The sequence below is a fragment of the Desmodus rotundus genome, chromosome 4 (genome assembly GCF_022682495.2).
Source record: "Desmodus rotundus isolate HL8 chromosome 4, HLdesRot8A.1, whole genome shotgun sequence".
Classification (NCBI taxonomy): domain Eukaryota; kingdom Metazoa; phylum Chordata; class Mammalia; order Chiroptera; family Phyllostomidae; genus Desmodus; species Desmodus rotundus.
Window position 1 is genome coordinate 127,271,060 of NC_071390.1, and position 23,064 is coordinate 127,294,123.

General features: G+C 37.5%; 1 protein-coding gene across 7 annotated transcripts in view; it reads left to right on the forward strand.

The window, feature by feature from the left end:
* Window positions 1–13,881, forward strand: part of SLC4A4 (solute carrier family 4 member 4) — a 385,416-nt gene extending 371,535 nt beyond the window's left edge. For 6 of the 7 annotated variants that reach the window (XM_071221288.1, XM_053922271.2, XM_053922273.2 and 3 more), the window contains 6 exons: window positions 429–497; window positions 2,935–3,108; window positions 5,555–5,716; window positions 7,080–7,176; window positions 9,071–9,150; window positions 9,848–13,881. In XM_071221288.1, coding sequence (XP_071077389.1) covers window positions 429–497; window positions 2,935–3,108; window positions 5,555–5,716; window positions 7,080–7,176; window positions 9,071–9,114 — 546 coding nt within the window. In that variant the 3' untranslated portion in view covers window positions 9,115–9,150; window positions 9,848–13,881. The remainder of the gene's footprint in view (window positions 1–428; window positions 498–2,934; window positions 3,109–5,554; window positions 5,717–7,079; window positions 7,177–9,070; window positions 9,151–9,847) is intronic. The other variant, XM_053922274.2, reaches the window with a different exon arrangement.
* Window positions 13,882–23,064: the final 9,183 nt, after the last annotated feature.

Below are 23,064 nucleotides of genomic sequence, written 5' to 3' on the forward strand. Positions count from 1 at the left end.
ATTGGTGAAAATTATTAAGGAAAAAATCAGCACACTGCTGGGAAAAGAGCTTGGTCTCTGGAGTGAGGCGACCCTCTACCTCCCTCTCAATGTTTCACCATTCGGGCAAGCGTCTGGTTGACTTAGCCATTCCTTTTCAGCAGAAAGGGAAACAAACTTTTCTCCCCGTTTAAAAAAATTTACTAAGGTCATGAGTGATCTTTGTAAAAAAAATTCAAACAGGCATCAAATGAAAATTGAGTTTCCTTCACCTATTTCCATTTATTTCTAGTACAAAGGGCTTAGAAGTTTATCAGTGATTAGTAAAGCACACTAATATTATGGCCTATCTTTTAGTTTCAGATGTAGCTTTTATTTTAACGATCCCTCCACATTATTGTCTTTACTATCATTATTTTTAACCCGTCTCCATTGCTTTTCCTTCCTAGTTTATCCCCATGCCTGTACTCTATGGTGTGTTCCTGTATATGGGGGTAGCATCCCTCAATGGTGTCCAGGTAAGTTTTCTATAGCAATGGAAGGATGGTCATGTTTTCCTAGTAATAAGGCTAGTCCAGTAAGAGATCTTTAAGGAAAGTGTTAATTATTGGTTAAATTTTAAAATTGCACTTATTTTCTACTTTTTCTACCATTCACCTTCTTTTCATTTTATGATTTAATTAACAAACTTAGCTTGTGTTAACTAATGTTATCATACCTACCTGTCCTTAAAATAGGCTGTTAAAGGTCATTTGACCAGGAAAGTAAGAGAGATATGATTCATCTTCCTTTCTTTTTTCCTCCCTTCCTTCCTCCCTCCTTCCCTCCCTCCCTTCCTTTCTCTCTTCTTTCCTTTTCTTCTTTGTTTATTTTTGTCTCAAAAAGGAAAGTAGCCCCTTCATTGTGATCTTCGAGATACCATTTATCCACCTGCTTTTACCCTACACTAAGAGCAGGCTATTCTTATTTGATGTGCTCTTCACATGACTGAGTTCAATGACCAAAATTTTGAACCCATAAAAAAAAAATAAAGTCAGTGTGGTTAATGTGTGACTGATGTTGAAATTTTCAGCTATTCACAACTTTGGTAAAACTAACCCCTTTTTAAAAAATCACTGGGGGAGACTTTGTAAGGGACTTTGTCTTTCAATTGAGTTTTAATTTAATTGGCATGAGGAAACTGGAAGTACTTCTGCCACTTTCTGGCGCCTTGTTAATTGTAGCCTTATTTAGCACTTAGTAATGTTTTAATGGGAAAAGACTGCATGTTCTGTGAACATCCTAAGAATTTATTTAAACCCCTCCATAATAGTCCTTGCTTTCATTTATTGAATTTAGATTAATGTGGTTTTAGAGTCCGATAGAGCTGGGCAAGTGGCCAGACTCCCCCAAAGAGAAAAGGCCACTTTAGTTTTCCTTACTTAGGCCTGTTGGGTAGAGTTCCTCATTATTTGGGTATTTGTTACAAAATACAAAGTGGTTCTTCATGGACTGGACTAGATGAATATGAATGTGGGTTTATTTGTGACCAGAAAACTTTTGGAAAGATGAATGTATAAAAATATTTCATTTGTACCTGGCATTGTAAATATTCTTTATTATTCTAAGTGGAAAAATATGAAATTAATATGACCATCAGACTAATAGTTCTTAATTTCACTTAGCTTTAATAGGTTCATCTAGGTAAGAAGTTTGATTTTATGCATTCTAGGTGCTTAATTGATGGTTAGAGCTTACTTCATGTTTATTCAATAGAAGAGAAAAGTCGGTTTCATAAAGATAGGAAGAATCCTTTGCTGAAGGGAAAGTTAGTAGATTTTTAAAATTCTGTGGTGCTGTTGAACCTATTGCCTTTTCAGTTTTCCTTACTTTTCTCTTGATTCTTCCTCTTTTAGAACTTTGGCAAGATTTGATTTAGCAAGAAATTTTGTAACCCAATCTTTGTAAGCAGCAAGGCCCCCCACCCATTAAAAATAGCCGTGGAGGAAGAAAGAAAAGACGTTAGCTAGGAAATCACTTCAGAGATTATTGTCTGTGGTAGTCTACTTTTACACGTCTCCCTTCTCTCCAGAAATAAAGCAGAGGTATTATTTCAGAGTTCTGATTACATAATTTAATTCAGCAGTTATGTGCTGAGCCTCTTTCATCTGAAAGATCCCGTGATAGGTACTGAAATATCCTCCTCCTTATCATTATCAATATCAATGTAAGCTCGACAGTCATTCTTTGAAGCACAGCACCTGGCACGTAGCTGTTCAGCAGTCCTTTTAATGCCTCCTTATACATGACCCTGTGAGAGCCTCTCCGTGACTTAAATATCTAGTTCTTGACACTCTGAAACTCACTGTAATCGATATTCATCTGGCTTTTCTCTTAAAAAGTGCAGTGCATTGCTGCATGCATTAGTTAAGTTAGGCCATAGATAATGTGGAACTTATGAAAATACCAGGGCATTCCCATTTTCAAGGTGGATACTCCATTTATATCCTTGAAACATCCCTGCCACATAAATGATGCAGAGCTGCATCTCCTCCTCTTTCAGATAAGACAACAGAGCTAGAGTAAGATACATGAGTTAGGTATCTTACTTCATCATATCATTACTAAAAGAGTCATGAGATCATCTCTCCCAAGACTCAGATAGTATAAATAGAAAGCAGGAGATGAGCATCCAGAATTTATATTTTGATTTGTGACTTTATTCTTGGTGGCCACTTTGTCTCATATATCTGCACAACATTCCTGCAAAGTAGTGATAAAAATCAGAAGTCATACAGTGTCTAAATGTGATAGACTAAATTTCTACACTCCATGAACACTGTCCTCTGAAAAAGACACTGCTCGCCGAAATTACTGAATGTAAATCACTAGCGGATTGTTAGGCATAATGGAAATGACTTTGTGTATCAGCTCTTGAAGTAATGCAGTTGTACTCTCTCCCCCTTTACTCCCCAGTTCATGGATCGTCTGAAGCTGCTTCTGATGCCTCTGAAGCATCAGCCTGACTTTATCTACCTGCGCCATGTCCCTCTGCGCAGAGTCCACCTGTTCACTTTCCTGCAGGTGTTGTGTCTAGCCCTGCTCTGGATTCTCAAGTCAACTGTGGCTGCTATCATTTTTCCAGTCATGGTAGGGATTCCTTTAATTGAACCTACCCGGGGTCATACCATGTCATGCGGTTATTGTAATACGGAAAACACGGGTGTCTTTTATGTGTGGTTCCAATTTTTTCCAGCTTTGACCAAACCACTTTGATTTGCTCAGTTGTAACTTAAGGCTCCTACGTGTGTGATGTCTACACTAGACCTCAGAGTCAGACCAAGCTGAGTTTAGATACCCATCCTGGTTCGTGCTGGTCAGCAGAACCTCCCTGAGCTGTCATTAACTTATCAATAAAATGGGGAATGCATCGTTACTGTTATTCTGAGCATTCGTAATGAATATCAAATATATAACATAATGCTTGGCACATAGCAGACACCAGTACACATTAATTATTTTAAAAATACTGTTGTACAACAGAATCAGTCTAACAAAGTATGGCACATTTCAGTTCAAACAATAGGGAACAAATTGGGCAGCTTATGAAATTTAGAATTAGAAGGAATGGAGTGAGTTTAGTTTTTCAAGTTCTTGCTAGTTTGCGTCATGCTAAGTTTAAGTCTGGGCTCTTTATCCTTGCTATGAAATGACGAGAAACACGGTAAGATAACTGATATTCCCTTCTGAATCACAAGTGAAAGAAAGAGAAAAAGGAAATGCTAGCTCTGTACTTGGTTTCATGATTGAATTTTACACTTTCCCATAGCTTTCCATTCCTTGCAAGAATACGCACACGCATACCCTTGAAACAAGCCACACGGCCAGCCTCATGTCTGCTCTGTCACCCTATGGCTTTGAAAACAGAATTTTCATACATAAACCATATTTTTATTTTTTTATAAAAATTCTCTTAGCCAGAATTCTTATTTCGTTTTAGGGGTATTTGTGGTTTATAATTGTTTTTTCTTCTGGGAAGCAGGAAAAATGGTATAAAGTACTAGTGATATTTGTAGAGTCAGATATATTTTCTTGATGATCCCTTATATCTATTTTTTCTTTTTTGTTTTTATTTTATTTTTTTAAATTATTTTAGTTACAGTTCACATTCAGTATTATTGTGTATTAGTTTCAGGTGTACAGCATAGTGGTGAGACAATCATATACTTTATGAAATATTCCCTCTGATATTTCTAGTACCCACCTGGCATCATGCATAGTTATTACAATGTTATTGATTATTTTTCCTATGCTGTACTTTACATCCCCATGACTGTTTTGTAACTACCAATCTGTACTTCCTAATCCCTTCACCTTTTCACCCAGTTCCCAACCCCTCTCTTAAGCTGTATTAACTTACTGGAAAACACACTGAGTGTGAGAAATGACTCCCATTTGCCTATTGGTATAATCTACCTATTTATTAGTTTTGCTAATTAGTTTTGCTAGGAAAAAACAGTTAGACTTGGGTAAATTTGAAATATATCCAGTAAATCGCTTATTACTTGTGCTAAATAATAAAAAAGTTTTACATTTATGAGGTATTTTTTATCTTTTGAGGGCTTTTATTTGATTACAGGACAATCATGTAATGTCAGCAGGGCAGACATTATTAATTTCTCTAGGAAATGAAGAAATGGCTATCTGGAGAGTACATAGATGACGATAGCTGCTTATTGGGAGCAGAGTCATGGTCCTTGTGTCCTAGAGCATGCAAATTTTACTGGTGAGCGAGGACGTCTTTAAAGTAACTTCAGAAGTTAATCTTCAAGAGCTCTTCATAGAATCAAAGATAGACTTTAAGAATACTGATTTTAGAGGCAGACAGCTGGGCCCCTTCACACTCTTCCTTTTTCTGGCTTGGTGATCTTAGATGACATACCTATGTCTCTAAGCTTCAGTTTCCTCAGCTGTAAAATGGAGATCATGGTGCCTACTCTTTGGGTTTGTTGTGGGAATAAATAAGAAAACACTGCCTAAGACTTTTAGCACAGCATCTAAAACACGGTAAGTATTCAGTTAGTGGTAGTTTTCGAAGTTACCCAGTATTTAAATGGTCTATGCGTATCCAACTACTGCCTCATTGTTAATACTTTGAAGATGTCTTAGTGTGCTGTATGTTGCACAGATTTCCCTGATTTTTCAAAACCTTGTATAATGTTTTAATTTTGAATAATTACAAATCAAATGCAGGCTATTTGGTCCTTTAACTTTTTAGTTATTTTATCGAAAAGCAGACATGGAAGAAAATAGTTCAAAAACTAATCCTTTCACATTGAAGTTCTAAGTGAATTTGACTACACATTTTGGTGAACAAAACAAAGTGAGTTTCAATTAAAACTTTTATGAACCAACTTTCTCCCTGAAGAAAATGTTTGTGGTCCACTTAATGTAAGCCCGTATCAGCAAGGTGAGTTCCATCATCCTCTAGCCTCATGCCGAATAGGTTTCAACTGCCTTTGACAGGGCAGTGTTTATATCACGATGACTTCATCTGACTTGCTTTCTTTCATATTTTTTATGTTTGTTCTTCCAGATCTTGGCACTTGTAGCTGTCAGAAAAGGCATGGACTACCTCTTCTCCCAGCACGACCTCAGCTTCCTCGATGATGTCATTCCAGAAAAGGACAAGAAAAAGAAGGAAGATGAGAAGAAAAAGAAAAAGAAGAAAGGGAGTCTGGACAGTGATAATGACGATGTAAGGCACTTTCCAAAATTGCAAAGTAAAGCTAGTTAAAGATACAAATGTGAAACATCGAATTTTTTGATCCCTTATGTGAGAGGCGTGGCTGAGTTCCAAGAATGCTTGCCTGGCCACGTTGCATGCTAGTTTTCACCTTCCTTTGCCCTTTATTTTCTCTCTTTGGTTTTTTGTTTTTTGGGGTTTTTTTTGTATTTTCCAAAACCTTTCTTTAACTCAGTGTATTGATACACTGAAGATGTTAACATGAATTCTAAAACCCAACAAAAAAGCCCACCATATTTTAAAGAACTGCAATCTCCAATCTCATAGATAAAACTGTTTGCTTAGTAATTCTGTAAAATGTATTTGATTTGCTATTGACCCTCCAGAATCTAAATGTGAGATAACTCAGTTTTACGTAATGTTAAGGCTCAGGCAGGTGACCTCACCTCCTATGATCTACATCTGAGTAGGCTCTCAACCAGTTCTCTGGTATTGTCCTTACCTTTGCATTGGAGTTTGACATGATTTTGGATTGTTTCTCTGTAACCCTTCAATAGTGAAAGGGAATTGGAGTTTAGCGTCTTTTTACAAAATTGTGGTAGTCAATCTCAGAGCCTAGATGATCCTCCTGCGATTGGGTGATTAAGTTGAAAAATAAAATGCCCATTTTTTTCCTTCAGGAGACCATTTCACAGAAATACAGGTGCTCCAATAGGAGTCTGTAATTAGTGCTAGGAAAAAGGTGAGGTTTGTTTCATACACACACACACTGAGCTTATCCCAGTAGCCTTTTGAAAGGACTGTCAAAATGACATTTTTTAATGTGAAGATTTGTTCTGGATTTTCTTACACAGTGCAGTATCCCCATTCCCATCCTAAAGTGGGAGTGTAGTTAATTTTTGGTATATTTTCTATAATTGATCATTTTGATTAATCATGCATACTTGTCCTCCCTTGCCAGAACTGCTATTTATAGTATATATTTTTGTTCCTACTTTACAGGTGAGGGAATTTACATTGAGAAATGTTAAGTAATTTTTCTAAGTGTACACAATACAACAAACCTGTAAATATTTGCTGATTGGGAATCCAGCTGTGAAAAGCTTTCCAATTGGTCCAATTTGTATTGATTTCCATTTGGTGCGGTTCTAGTTTTAATTGAGTCAATCCCATCAACTCCAAAGAGAGGAAGACAAATGTGAGGTGGAACAATAGTGTAGAATTTGAGAAGCTAGCAAAGTGGGAATGATTAAATCTAAGGCTTTTCTCCTTAGTACAATGTAAATGATAACGCAATCAGCTTAATCAATTCTGGAATGTAGAAAGGACTGTATAGTTACACCTTTCTTAAAAGTGTTATAAATTTCTTTCACAGTCTGACTGCCCATACTCAGAAAAGGTTCCAAGTATAAAAATTCCAATGGACATCATGGAACAACAGCCTTTCCTAAGTGATAGCAAACCTTCTGACAGTGAGTAGAACTAACCTCTTGCTTGCCTGCCTTAATATGATTTGCTCTTGTAGAGAAAAAAAAAAAAACTTTAGAACTATCATTCACATTAACTTTCCCTGTATTTTCTTTTATTTCTCTGTGAAGATTTATACTTAATTATTTTAAAAAACTTCATTTTTACATTCTCTGAGCTTCCCTTTTCTTCTTTTTACCCATACCCTTTTAAGGTTTTGTTCAGTAGTCTTTTCTCTGATCCAAGTTATCACCAGTTCCCTTCAGTTGCTAAACCCATAACCATATTTTCATTGAGTTTTCTTTTTTCTGCTGATACTTAGAATTGCAGCTTACAGTACTACATCACTGTCTGTTACTGTTTGTCTTCCTTAGGCTTCAACCAATTACCAGATCAGCTCAAAGGAGAAATTGCAACATGGTCTCTTAATGATCACTGAATCAATTGTTAATATTGAGAATTTGGAATAATTTCTTATTTTAAATTTAATTGGCAATCATAAGATATTAACAGAACTTTTTAGGTATGACTTATAAGATTTGTGCATTTTCTTCCTAATTTCTTCATTCCCCCTATGCTATTTCAAAATCAGCTTTGTAACTGCACTGTTCCCCCTACCCTGCGGTAAGAGCTTGATGGCTGAGATACAATGATTTCTGACATGTCACCTTTCCTTTTGTAATTAACGGGCCCCATAAAAAGAGGAAAACTTCTGTAGTAACATTAGTGAATATATCTCAAGCTTTCCCAACAGCAAGGAGCAATTGCCTCCGAACTGCTTTCACTTTGGGTCCTCATTTGAAGAAAATGTGTTCTTTTAGATCCACATGCACTTCAAAGTCTACTGATCTGTTAAAGGAAAAAAGACACTTGAGACACCCTTACTTCTCTTTGACAATGCCACTTGAACTTCCATAACAGCTTACCAGGAAAAGTTTGAAATGAATAACTATTTATGAAAAATACATATATCTGTTTTTTTTTACTGCTATGTAACAAATTCCTACACAATTTAGCAGCTGAAAACAACAAATGTGTATCTTCTAATGCAGTTCCTGATATTCTGAGATTTAAGAGTGGCTGATATTGGTGGTTCTGGGTCTGGGTTTCTCATGAGGTTGCAGTCAAGCTCTCAGCTGGGCTGAGTCTGGAGACTTGACTGGAACTGGGACCTGCTTCCAAACACTCTCGCAAGGCAGTTGGCAGGAAGTTTCAGTTCCTTGGCCCGTGGGCATCTCCACAGGGCTGTCCAGGCACGATAGTGCTCACAGAGTGTGAAACCAAGACAGACACTGCAGTGTCTTGGAACTAAATCTCAGAAGCAGTATATCATCCCTGTTGCCATATTCTCTGGGTCGCACAAACCAACCCTGGTACAATGTGGAAAGGAATTTTACAAGGATACGAATACCAGGGGGTAGGGAGCATGGGGACCGTCTTGGAATCTAGCCACACATTAGATTTAAAGAATGAAAACACTCTCACCATTAGTGTCCAATCTGCATGTAACCTATAGCTCATAACCGAGGCTAGTTTCTTCTCAGTTCTATCAGTGGGGTTTAGTTAAGTTTTTCTTTTTGAATTCAAGTTCCTCAAACCATGTTCTGGCTTTATTTTCCGTCTCTAAACACGATTCACCTCCTAACCCTGCGCTGAGGAGAACAGTAGCGGTTCTTCCTAGAATACCTAGAGGAGAGGAAACAGTGGTTGGGGCGTCACCACACTACTTGGATTCTTGCCTCGACGAGTGTTTACTGAACTTATCTAACCTTGCCTTTCTTACTCTGCCCAGTTGTGACGGATGCCTCGGTTTTTGTGGAGGTTTTAATTTTCACTCTAGTTTTTCATATTACCAAAGACTACTCTTTATGATTACCAAAGATTTTATTTTTTTTCCAGGAGAAAGATCACCAACATTCCTTGAACGCCACACATCATGCTGATAAAATTCCTTTTCTTCAGTCACTCGGTATGCCAAGGTAAAGAACAGCCCAGTGTTTTACTTACATTGTTCTGTGGGATGATTGCCCCACAGACACGGAGTCAATGGCAGGTTGCTGGCAGAACACCTTGTTCTCCTTCCTCTCTACAATTTATCTTAAATAAATTACCCAATCATCAAACCTTGCCCCAGTTTTCATTGGTAGAAAGCCTTCTAAGAGAGGTACTCTACTTACTCTCAGAAATACTGCAATTCTTCAGTATCATTTAGATAAAGCGCAGAATCAATGTCAGTCCTCAGTATTTCCATATTATTTTCAATTTAAGGGGTAGCTGCCTCTCCTGGAAGCTCTTCCCCAGGAGTTTCCTTCCTTCTTAACGTGGCTCTAGGAGTTTCACATCCTACACTTGATTGTCAAAAAAGTGAAATCCCAGAATACTTTCTTCATGTAACTCTTTTTGTCCTTTAATTTGACAATATCACCCACCTGGCATTCTACCTTATTGTTTTTTTTATTTTTTAAATGTAGGTGTGAGAGCTTATAATATTTTTACTTGAATATCTTGACTCTATTGCTACCTTCAACCCATTTAAAATGTTTGTTTTTAGTACAGAAAGAGGAGGTACATATTTAATGAGAAGAAGGGCACATTTGGCTTCAGTACAATGCATTGGACAGATGATAAGGGAACTCTGATTTACTTACTACTTCCTTTCTTTTCTTTTTTCTCTAGTCCTCCTAGAACTTCAGGAAAAGTTGTGCCTCAAATCAGAATAGAACTTGCGCCTGGAGACAGTGATTATTTCTGGAGGAGCAAGGGAACAGAAACTACATTGTAACCTGTTTGTCTTTCTTCAGACTAACAACTGTTATTGTTCATGTTCTTGTTTTTTGTCTGGTTGTTTATTTTTTAATTTTTGTTTTGGTTTTTGGCCATTGGCCAAATAATACAGTGCTCTCTCTGCTTCTCTCTTGCATAGGTAAAATTAAGACAACAGTGCACCATTCCTTAAAAACAACATCTGAAGAGTCCCCTTTCTGTTCTCATACTTTCAGATGTATCCTCCGACAACCAAATTCCTCTGTCACACAAGACACGCACAGACCCTCCTTTTCCTTTTTTTAAGCAGAGGGCAAAAGTATTAAGGATTTTATAACACCTTTTATTCAAATATTGAAGGAACTTACCACTTTAGCTTTGTAGCTGTGCTTATTGGCTTGTCACTCTGTCTAGTAAAACAAACCTTGACCTTCAGACAGAGTTTCTTCTTGCTTATAGAGCTCTCCAGAACTGGCAAAGTGCTGCTATTCTAACTTGCTCTTGCTTATGAACCCTAATCCTAGAGTTATCAAAAGAAGAAGAACTAACGGTACTTTATTTCCTGTAGAGAAACTATTGCCATCATTGTAGCAAGTACTGGAATGTCCCTTTTTCCTATGCAACTTTTTTTAACCCTTTAATGAACTTATCTGTTGAGTACATTTGAAGAATATTTTTCTTCCAAGATTTTGTTGTTTAAATTATGGGGCCTAACCTGCAACTTATTTTTTGTCAATTTTTTAAACTTTTTTTTAATTACTGTAAAGAAAAATGAATTTTTTCCTGCAGCAGGAAACATAGTTTCGAGTAGTTCTACCTCTTATTTGTAGCTGCCAGGCTTTCTGTAAAAATTGTATTGTATATAATGTGATTTTTACACACATAAACACAAATACACAATCTTCAAGGTAAGCCAGAGGGCTAGATCAGATGAAAAACACTGCATTTCTAAGCATCCATTTTTCTCTTTCTTTAAAGGAAACTTATCTGTTCTATGAAGGAGACTGGGGAAGAAGGGAGAAACTCATACGTAATGGAAATAACCGATGTTTTGATAATAGTAGTATCCGGGCATAGATACTAATTGTATTACCACGTCGATGTCCTATGCAGTATTGTTAGGTGTATTTTTTCATTTTGAAATATTTGTGTGTTTGTGTATGTACTCTGTGTGTGGCTGGTGCACCCCTGTGCAAAGTTAGGGACAGAATGATGGTAGGCGAAGGGCAAAGTTACGCAGCCTCTTGTGTCAGTTTTCATAAAACCCAAACCACGTATGAAAAATCCATCAGAGGCCCAAGACTTACCATTATGCAAATGAGGGTGAATATGTTTTATTATCCAGATATCAGTAGCCATCAATATAAATAGCCCATATTTACAATACAAAATCCACAGAAATATCAGTAGACCATTTTCGCATCTCTGAGGTGTTTAGAGGACCACAGATGGATCTGCTGCGGTGCATGTGTGTGCACTTTAATGAGACTCCCACATTTGTTAGGATGGAAAGGCAATTATTCCTTGTGATTGGGAGACTTAGAATACGTATGTGTTAATAATTAATAATATTGAAAATTAGGAAGAAGACAATCTTAACTAAATTACAATGTTGTTTAAATATAATGTTTTAATAGGCTGAATTATGTATTATGGGTCTGCATTAAAAACATTTAAATGTTGGATGCAGTTTTGGATTTACACAATCGTAGTCTGCGATATACCTGAACTGAAACGGGTGGTTGGGAGGGCACAGAAACAGGAGGAAGCACCTGCTTTGGTTTCATCATACATACCTGTTGACCCCCACTAATTCTTATGTTAATTAAGTTATAATTCTGTCCTCTTCAAATTTTGACTATAACAAATTTATTCTGAACTAGCTGTTACTTTTATAGTATCTGATAATCTTAAAACTTTCAATTTTATACAAATTAGACATAAGTGACCTGAAATTTTTTCATTCAGATGAAGCTGGCAAATTACCTGTTATTTGTTAAAACCTCGCATGCCAAATTATGGCATCATGTTTATTATTTACAGCCATCCTTAAGGTGATTATCTATATTATCTAGTTTTTACCCTAAAATAAAATAAGAAGGTTTTCTCTCTTTTTTTTTAACTGATGGGAGAATCAGGTATATGTTTAAAAGCCATGCATAATATGTTGAGCCTAACCTAAGATATTGTTAAATTAATGACATTTTTGTTCAGTTTTATAAATTCTCTAAATAAAATAATTTAATTTTTCGATCATGAATCAAATACTTGAAGATTCATGTCACTTTCCATTCCTTTAAAAAAAAACTCCTAAAACTACTTAACTCAGTATTTCTGCCTTGGAGCAGATCTAAAAGCTATCTGCACCTCTGTTTATGGTCCATATTCAATGACAGGTTGATACTCACAATATAAATGTAGAATAGTACATTATGTTAGCTAAAAGGATCAGTTAGTATCAAATCTTTTCAATGTTTTGGAACCCAGGGAAGTATTTTAAAAATCATAACTTTCCAAGAAATAGAAGCAGTTAACAAACAAACAAACAAAACCAGAGGTCTACACAGAGTCACCAAATTATCTCTATTTTAATGGAATTTAGGTATTATTTAAGAAGTAACCAGATTGTGTGGTTTTGTTTCTATGTAAACTGGACACACAGAATACACTAGTAAAATTTTACACAGTGTTCCTCCCTGATGGGAAAGTGGAGAAAGAAATGTAAGTTGTTAGAAGTACAGAACTAAGTGCACACTGAGAATTGCTAACCAGGAGCGTATGGTTATACACACTTCTTGTCGGAGGAAAGATCACTAGGTCAAGAGTCTGCCTTATGGGAGCAAAAAAGGTCTCTGGTTTTGCATTTGAAAGAAAATCTCTTGGAGGCACTGTTTTCCTTGATGGAAGTCCCTCTTCTTGACTAGGTAAAACTAGGACTTGGAGCCCTAGGAATTTTGTGTGCCGTAGGCAGTAGTAGTAGAACCTTCCTGAAGGTTCTTCCAGTCAAGCTGTGGAGTGGGGATAAGGGGTGAAGGCTTAAAGAAGTAGAGGAAAAAACCCTCTCTCATTGGCCCCCACCTCAAAAATGGGGGAAAGGGAGTAAAGTCTGCCTTCAGTAGTTCAGCTGTGTCTATTTTATGCACGTACACCAACACACATAGAGAAAATCTTTTATCAGCTCTATACTGGTGTTTGATACAGTGAACGATTGTCTTCCGAGTTTTGGTTCTTTTTTTTTTTTAACTATGTTAAAGTACTTGAATTGTATTGACTGCTGACTATCTTTAAAAAAACAGAACTATTTGAGTTGTATGACAGAGGTTGACATTGTTCAGGGATGGGACAAAGCTTTCTTCAATCCTTTTCTTTATACCACTTACCAATTTTGGTGCAGGAACATGAGATTTTCTTATTTATTCCATATTTCACAGCTGCTCTTCACAGAATGAGCACAAAGCCCAGCGGCACCAAGTGGTTGAATACAATCAAATGATACTTTGTGGCGCTTGACTATCTGAAGGGCCTGGGAAGTTTTCAGGTGATGATTTCGTTGAGCTTCATTGCAGCCTGAAATAAAGTTTTGTGATAAGTGCAAACATCGATTTGTGTTTTGACCAGATATTTGGATATGTCCTATTTCTTGGCTCATTTCTTTGTGTTCTGTGGGTACATACAAAAATCCTGAATTCTATTTCCTAGGCAAATATTGCAACTCAGGGCTAATGTCATCCAGTGAAACTTTTAGAGCCAGAAGTAACTTTGTCCCATTCCTACAATGTGAAAAGAGTGAATAGTTGCCTCTTTTTAGCCATTTTCATGGCTGGTACATATTCGTACACATTACTTTTCAAAATCAATATGCACTTTCAGATATTTTTATTCTCTTAAGTCTTTATTAACTTTGGAGAAATGATGCATCTTTTTATTTTAAATGAAGTAGATCAACATGGTGGAACAAAATGATAAAGAACAGAAAACATTTCAATATATTACTAATAATTTTTCCAATATAAAGCCTAAAATTCCTATAACAACATAGTATTTTACAGTTTTATGAAGCTTTCTATTGTGACTTTTATGGAATTAAGAGATGAAGAAGATGAGATATTTTAGCATTTATATTTTTCAAAATTAAATGTATACTTAAAATAAAGTAACTTTATGCATTTATGAGTGTCAAGTGCTTCTTTTTAACTCTTAAAATGATTATTATGTGCCTATTACTTTACTCCTTTGGGTGTCTTGGGAATCTAAAGATGAGTAAGTCAGAGTCCCTGCCCCCAGATTGCTTTTCATCACCCTCGGCAGGAGGATAAAGTTGTTTTGAATCCCTCGAAGAATTGAGTTTGCCAGCTAAATGATATCATAGGTTGATCGACTTATCTAACTACCTTAACCTTTCTTTAGTCAAACCTTTTATATAGTTTCATTTACTCAAATAAAGGAAGCTAGCCATTGTATTTCTTTGTATCCATATTTCAATTTGATAAGTACCAATAAAACAGCTGTTATGATGAGAGCTATCTTTAAAATGTCCCAGTTCAGAGGTTTCTCCAACTCAAAGCATCCGTTGTCTGGCTATTGACAGTAAGATCTATTAATCTCAATAGCAAGTCAAATCAATAAACCTTCTTTGGCCTTACCAAAGACCAAGGTGCAGAAAATTCACTCTCAGAGCAGTCTAAGACAATAAAACTCCTTCACTGCTGGGGGCGGCAAAGCAACAAAGGTTGAGACGCCAAGGGCCCCTTGTGAACTGAGACCCCTCACGTGGTTCCGACCAAACGGGACAAAGTTGCCAGTTGGCTGGCTACAGCTATGGCTCGCAAGCCTGAGGTAAATGCCCGTGTCTGTTCCACGGGATACAGCTGCCAGGAAGTCGCCAGGCTCTCCGACTGGCCACCAGATGCAGTCGGGTGAGGGCACCTTCCAGAGGGTGGAGACCAGAAGGGAATATTTTTGCTGATCACAAAGCCAAGCTCTCAGGACATAGGTCAAGATGAGAGGAAAAACTGCATCCAGTTTTTATATAAAGACCCACAGCCACGTTTGTCTAAACAGAGGCTGGTATCCACAAGGTTGTCAGTTTGGGGGGGCCGGCCTGGACCACAGGTTGATAGGATTGTTGCCAATGTCCTCCCCTATGAAACGTCTTTTGTAGGACAACAATACAATAGAGACAAAGACAGGAGACAAAAGACCACACAGCAAAGTGAGGGTTCACCCGCCAGAGAAAAGTCCCTGCGAGCTGCGTATCTTTGGGGTACTTCTCACAAGCATGAAACGCCCTTCCTGAGGGGGGAGAGATTCTTTCTCATGCCATCACAAGCTCGGGCAACATTCGGCGGGTGGAGAAGGTCTCCTCCTGAGGGAGGGAGCCCCCCATGTGGCAGCAAACTCCAAGTGGTTCACCACCCAGGAAGCCTCCCACAGGTGACGGAGGTTTCTTCCTGAAAAAGATCCCTCATGTTGGAACAACTCCAGGGCAGAAGCCCTACAGGGACAACCCTCCTGAGGCCGGCCTTCTCTCTGAGGGTGTATCCCCTCACATTTCATAGAAAGGCTCCAGTTCAACCGAAAGGAAAGTCCGAACCCAAGAAGGCTTCAGGGTCACGAGGCGGTGGTCTGTAGGAGCAGAGGTTGCAAAAAAGGCTCTAGATACCGCCCCTGGTTCTGGGGGGTGTCGATCCACAAAGCTGAGTGGGCTGTGGGTTCCGATTTCTACACCAGATCGGATAAGCTAAAAGTAAAGGCCAGCCCTGGCCGCGGCCCGGTTGGTCGGAGGGTCGGGCCGCACACCAAAAGGCTGCCGCTTTGGTCCCTCGTCGGGGAACGTACAAGAGGCTGTTGATTGATGTTTCTTTCTCTCTCTCCAAAATCAATAATTTTTTTTAAAAGGCCAAAACGAAAGGCAGCAGAAGTTCATCTGAGAGCCAAATGAGTTACTATCCAGGAAGCACTGACTCGGGCAGAAACCCGAATAGTGTTCCAATTAGGAGGTGAAGGTGAGAAGTATTTATAAGGGGAGGGCAACAATTACATGAATAGAAGAAGGGAATTGCTATTAGTGCAGATAAGCTAACATAGTGACGGTAATTCTAAAGAATGTCTATAATTTTCAGTCTGGTAGTCATAATGTCTGCTTTCCTGTTATCTTTGCGAAGAGTTATTTGGAATACAATGTTGCTTTAAGCCCAGGCCGAAGGTAATTTTGCCCAGTTTTAATATCCAAAACGGAGTGGTAAGACATGTAAGGCAGTTCCTCTGGGATGGCTGCTCAGACTCCTCTTTGAAGTGGCACCATTTATATTATTTCTCACAATATATATTGATGTATGTAGCTAAATTCTCAAAGCAAAATAAACTGCTATGCAAAGCACTTATTAAAAAATAAGTATTCAAATGAACAAAACCCTGGAGTGGTACACCACGGAAGATACATGTTACACTTCCTGCTGTCCCTGTCAGGATTGCGTGTGATATTTACACCTCTCTAGGAAATTTCTGTTTATCCCTAAGGCATAATCAGAGAGTGGTGGTGGAGGTGGGGGCAGCAGCTAGAAGGAGTGAGAAAGAACCACCAATAGTTGTAAAAGGTTGCTTTGAAAAAAAAGATAGTAAGGCAGGGACAATAGTCAAGATGATCTTTCAATCTGGAAACTTAAATAGAAGCAAGAACTCTGAGCATCTGGATGGTGGAGGTGGTGGTGGTGGTGGTGGTTAAAACCGGGGGCTGGGGGATGGTGTTAGATTGTGTCACTGAGCTGGAAGAAGTAGCAGGAGACGTACTCAGAAGAGATCATCATAATGCGGGATGTGATTAAGTTTTCCACGTACCCACGAAGAATTCATCAAATATTGCCATACATAACAATAACTGAGTTAAGAAATCAGGGTCACATTCTCTGTAGCATATCAATAATATGAAAAGGAAACATGGGCCTCAGCAATTCTTCATTATGCCACCTGACCTGCCTGACCTACCCGAGAACAAGGAAGTAAAACACAGAAGCCTCTGTGCTATGAAACCATTTGTCTCAGGGTCCGGGCACCCCAGCTTGAGTGCCATAATTCTGGGAGAAGAATTCAAATTCTCAATCAGAATCTATTTCATTCAAAATGCTTGAATGGATTTCTCAAAGCATAGGAGATGAGAAACAACAGAAAAGATTGATAAGGAAAGCTGAGTTAGTAAGAATTAACAGCTTAGTCCTGATAGGAAAAGAGAAGATATTTTTAAACAACTGTATAAAACATAAGTTAAGCATCAGGCTATCTAGTACAGAGGCAAGGATATCACAACAGGTCTTAAAGGTAAAATGTATTGATTTTATATTAAAATCTATTGATTAAATGTCTCAAAGGTACAGGGTATTGCAATTAATGCTCAAAATGGTGATATGGGGCCACCAGAAAATATTGAACTATGTTCTATTTTTGTTTTTTCTTTTGAATAATATATTTTATTGATTATGCTATTACAGTCCCCCCCTTTGTTCCCCTCCACCCTGCATACCCCTTCCCACCTGCAGTCCCCTCCCCCCAACTTAGTTCATGTCCATGGGTCATACATACAACTTCTTTGGCTTCTCCATTTCCCATACTGTTCTTAACCTCCCCCTGTCTATTTTGTACCTACCATTTAAGCTTCTCATTCCCTGTACCTTTTCCCCCATTCACCCCCTCCCCTTCCTTGCTGATAACCCTCCATGTGATCTCCATTTCTGCGATTCTGTTCCTGTTATAGTTTTTTGCTTAGTTCACCTTTGTTTTTGTTTTTTTTAGGTTCAGTTATTAATAGTTGTGAGTTTGTTGTCATGTTAATGTTCATAGTTTTAATCTTCTTCTTTTTGTTAGATAAGTCCCTTTAACATTTCATACAATAAGGGCTTGGCGATGATGAACTCCTTTAACTTGACCTTATCTGGGAAGGACTTTATCTGCCCTTCCATTCTAAATGATAGCTTTGCTGGATAGAGTAATCCTCTCTGTTCTATTTTTGTTCATTCATTAATTTATAAGTGTTGAATGGGGTAGTTGCTAAAGAACCAAAAACGACATGAGCCCTAACTGTAAGTAACTCACAGTCAAGTGGAAAGAAGTACATGTAGACAAAGTAGTGAAATAAAACTTTTAAGTGTTACAGTACAAGTATGTGTCAGGGACAGTAGAGGCCCGCATAAGGAAGTTATCATTTCCTTTTGAGTTTAAGAGGCCAAATTGTAAAAAAAAAAAAAAAGAAAGAAAGAAAAAAGTTTCAAACTGTACTACAAGGCCACAGCAGTCAAAATAGCCTGGTACTGGCATAAAAACAGACATATGGATCAATGGAACAGAACAGAAAGCCCTGAATTAAATTCATGCCTTTCTCCCTGCTTCCTTGAACAATTAGATACCAGTGCTTCTTAAATATGTCCTCTCTTTCTACACTTTTTCATATGCTTTTGTGAGTCCCTCTCCTCTTATTAGTATTAATATTAGGATTAATAGTCTTCAGTTTCTATCTGAGCCTGATTCCTAGTTTTCATGTTCTCAGGGTAATCAGACCCATTCCCCTGGCATCAAATAGCATCTATGACCTTATAACTACTACACCTGCACATTCAGCCCAGATCTCTCTCCTGAACTTATATGTGCAACTAATTTCAGAATATTTGGTCTTAAATAACACATTATGTTCAAACTGAATTCATTCACCTATCCCATTAGGACATTCTCTCATATTCCTTATGTCAACAAATGATGCCATCAGCCACATAGTTGCTTAAGCCCAAGGTCTGAATGTCATTCATAATTCCCACCTCTTCCTCATTTCACTCAATTAATGAATCACTAGCTCTGTTCTATGCTACCTCCTTAGTAGGTCTAAATAATTAACCTTTTATAAATATCTTAGCCCAGACATCCTTTACGTACTACCAGGACTGCTGAACTAGCCTGCTGTTGATTGGTGTCTATGCTTGTAGGTTTGCCTGTTGAAAATATATACTTCCTACCCTGCCTTCAGGATTATTTTTTAAATGTAAAAGTGACTTCTGTCCAAACTGGTAAACTAAGACTTGTTTAAGACTCCATTAAAATGATTGCAGAGGGTTAAAAAATTATGGAACGTGGTACAGGTGGACCAGAGACTCCCTCAACATTCTAAGGACGAAAAGTAAGTGCAGGTTTGGATGATGAAGCTGCAGCCTAGAAAACATGTGAAGCAGGATGTAAATAAGGCCATAGATAAATGGCTGGGAGAACATCAGTAAGACTCTGATGTGCAGGTAGCACCAAGGATGGGAATTGGAAGTGGGGCTGAGAGCGAATATTAATAGGATGTGTGTATATAGAACAATGCCTCCTACCTCTGCTTGTCAATCAGCCTAATGCCAAGCTCTTATCCTTAAGTTAAAAAAAAAATCAGAGTTCTAAGAAATTGGGAACCCTGTTTAAAAAAGAGCAAACAACAACAACTCTACTCATGTAACATTAGTGAATAATTATCTTGCTATACACTTAGGCCTTAATGTCAACAAGACTCACCCACAGACATAAAGCTCCCTCTCAAATATTTTTCTCTCACTCTAAAATGTGAAGATATGTATGGAGAAAAGAATCACAAGACATTTGAAGAAATCCTTTAAGTGTTACTGAGAAAGATTGATAGTAATAGAAAAATCAACCCCATGAAAACAAGTATTTCAAAGAGTAGAAGATAACTTTTAAATCATTCTAATTTGCTTTATACTTGGAAAAACACTACCTGTACAAAATTTGAAGAGGATCACAGAGAACAATCAAAGAATAAAAGAGAACACTTGGATGTTAAAAATACTACATCCAGTTAAAAAAAATTAAGAATAGTTGGAAAATAAAGGTTCTAAAATATCCCAAAACACAGAATCAAAAGAAAAGAGAGAAAACATGTAAGAAAAAGCAGAGGGTATCAATCTATAAAATAATAAAGAATTTTTTCAGAAATGAAGATAGATACACATCTTTATGTACAAATCTGAATGCCCAGAACAACACATAATTTAAAAATATATATGCATAGCATTGTGCAATTTCAGGTTACCAAGAATAAAAATTTCAGAACATGAGTGTATCTTTCACTCACCTGTTCTTAGGAAATTACTCAAGAATATACCTCGCTGAGGGGTTACACCGAGACCAAGAGTCAAGGTTGCAAAAAGCCATTGATTCAACTCTGTTGAACAGTATATTCAGAATAATATGTGTGCATCAGCCTAAAGGATAAGCAGTCAAACTAAAGCAAAAGGACAGAGGGCTTTGGGAAGTTACATAGAAAAGATACTCCATAAAATAAATAAAATAACAAAAAAATGTGAAAAACGTGAGTATAAGATAAAGGCATTGAAAAAAGAGCAATTAGAAAATTCTGGAAAAACAAAAGTTGCACAAGAAAGTGATAGTCCATATATTAAGAAACTGGAGTAGAGCCCTGGCTGGTGTGGCTCAGTGGATTGAGTGGAGGCCTGTGAGCCAAAAGGTCGCCAGTTTGATTCCCAGTCAGAGCACATGCCTGGGTTGTAGGCCAGGTCCCTGGTTGGGGATGTGTGAGAGGCAAGCAACTGACGTTTCTCTCCCACATCTCTGTTTCTCTCCCTCTCTTTCTCCCTCCCTTCCTCTCACTCTGAAAATAAATAAATAAAATATTTTTTAAAAAGAAATTTTAGTAGAAGTTAGCTGACTTTAAAGAAAAGCATGCACTAGACTCTAAGAAGTAAGAATCTGGAAGATATTGGGGATATGGTGACAAAGGCTTATGTTTATGTTGCCAAAGAGAAAACAAAAGCAATCAGAAATCCAGGAAACATAAAAATATTCTATGAGCAGTAAATACTCCAAATATGTAGAAGACTTAAATTTTGAACTATTTATGGAATATAAGGAAACAGAATTTGCTTGAATTGAATAATCTCTAATGGCTCAGGTGTAATTATTTTGAATTTATAATTATAGTTTACTACTCAGTTCTACTAGAATATTAACATAGCCATAATAATGGAAACAATATTTATTGGTTTCAACATTCATAATCAACCCATAGACATAGCACAGAACTTTTAAAATTGTTACAGAACCAAAGTCAAGTGAGATTACTCTTGACAATGTAAAAGGCACCTAACAGAGTGTGAGGGGGTTGGGGAATGGAGAGGAGTATGGACCCTGTATCAGTCAGCAATGTGATTAGAAGAACTGCTAAGTTTTAATTTGGGGTTATATAGGCTGGGTTAGACAGCTTCTGGCTTTTGTTCAGTATGTAGATGCTGTCAGGGCTGGCTTTGCTATGCTTCTCTTGGCTCTTTCATTCACATTCACAAGATAGCTTTCAGTCATTATTTTAAAACAGTCCTTATTTTATGACCCTTCCCTTTTTTTCCCCCTTATCCCCTTCTCTCCTCTCCTCTGGTTACTGTCAGATTGTTCTTTATTTTCATGTCTCTGGTTATATTTTGATTACATGTTAGTTTTGTTGATTAGGTTCCACTTATAGGTGAGATCATATGGAACATGTATAAAGGACCCATGGACAAAGACAAAGGAAGTAGGGAGGATTGAATGTGGGATTTGGGGGTGGGTAGGGCAGGGGAGAGTAATGGGGGGAAAATGGGGATAACTAATCAAACAAAAGTAAAAAAAGAGAGAAAATGTTTACTTGATGTTTAAAAATGAAGACTTTATAGTCATGGGGCTGTAAAGTACGGTACAGGGAATGTAGTCTGTAACGTTATAATAACGACACATGGTGCCAGGTGAGTACTAGAATTATCAGGGAGTCACTCCACAAAGTATATAACTGTCTAACCACTATGCTGTACACTTGACACTAAAATAAAATAATATTAAATATCAACTCTAAAAAACCCCCCAGCAGTCCTTATTTTAAAACAGGAAGAAGTGGGTAGACAGGCAAAGGGCTTTCTCTTACTAGGCTTTGCCTTTCTATTTGGGAAAGGAAGTTCTGCCCAGTAGCCTTCCTCTTATGTCTCATTGGACAGATTTGAATTACCCACCCACACTTAGATCAATCTCTGTCTGAAGGGAATTTGATTAGCATCTTCTGGAGTTAGGTTGGAATTAGTGTCTATCTTTTTGGAGCTTGAGGTATCTCAGTCTCCTACCTGAGCAAATTGGAGGTGGTGTAATGGGGTGGGAAGAATGGAGGTTGAAAGATGAACTAGTGCAGTAATATGTTCTGTTTTGAAAACAACCATTCTCAGATGTCTGGGAGACTGCTGTCTTCTTTCATCCTATTTAACCTGACCTTGTGTGTCAGGCCGTCCTGGTAAACATTTAGCTTCGTCAGGATATTTCAAACATTGAGATTCAGTGGAAGAATTGTCGAGAGGATGCATCAGTTGAGCTTCACAGTTGTGGAGCTTCAATTATTGATTAGGTTGCTCAACTGGCAGACACAGTTGCTGACTTTGGGGCGAGCTACACGTAGCATGAATGAGTGGATTAGTGATTATACATAAGCTGTTTTTAAAGGATCAGCTTTTGGAAGGGTGAGACTATGATTAAATGCTAGGATTTAAAAAGTGCTGAGTACATTTTTGATGTCACGATACATATCCTCATACTAAATATGCAATTTAATACAAAATATATGTTTTTATATAATGCTTCCAGAATACTGTGCAAGCTGACATCTTCATTATTAATACAAGTTAGGTATAACATTTCAATATCTTAATTATTTATTATCAGAGATGGGAGGCTCAAGTCTTCCATTAAAAAGCTGAAAGAAAACCCCAAACGCGCTGCAGAATGATTATATTGGGCTTAAATAGGAATCTTTGTGACAGATAACACCAGTAGGCTACATTTTCTTTGAGTGCGATGCTTAAGAAATCAAACATTTCAAACACTTGGAATCAGTGAGCACATGACTTACAAGGAAGGAGAGTGCAGTGGTTAAGCATCAAGCCTTAGGAGTCAGCTCTGAATCTTGCAAAACCTTCTGAGTCTCAGGTTCTTGTCAGTACATAGAGGTAATAACAGTATAGAATCTCTCAATTTGGTTATAATGAGGAGTGAAAAAATGCATGTAAGATATTTAGTATAGCGCCTGACAAAAATTATATTTCTTTAAATCATATTTCAGCAATTCAAAA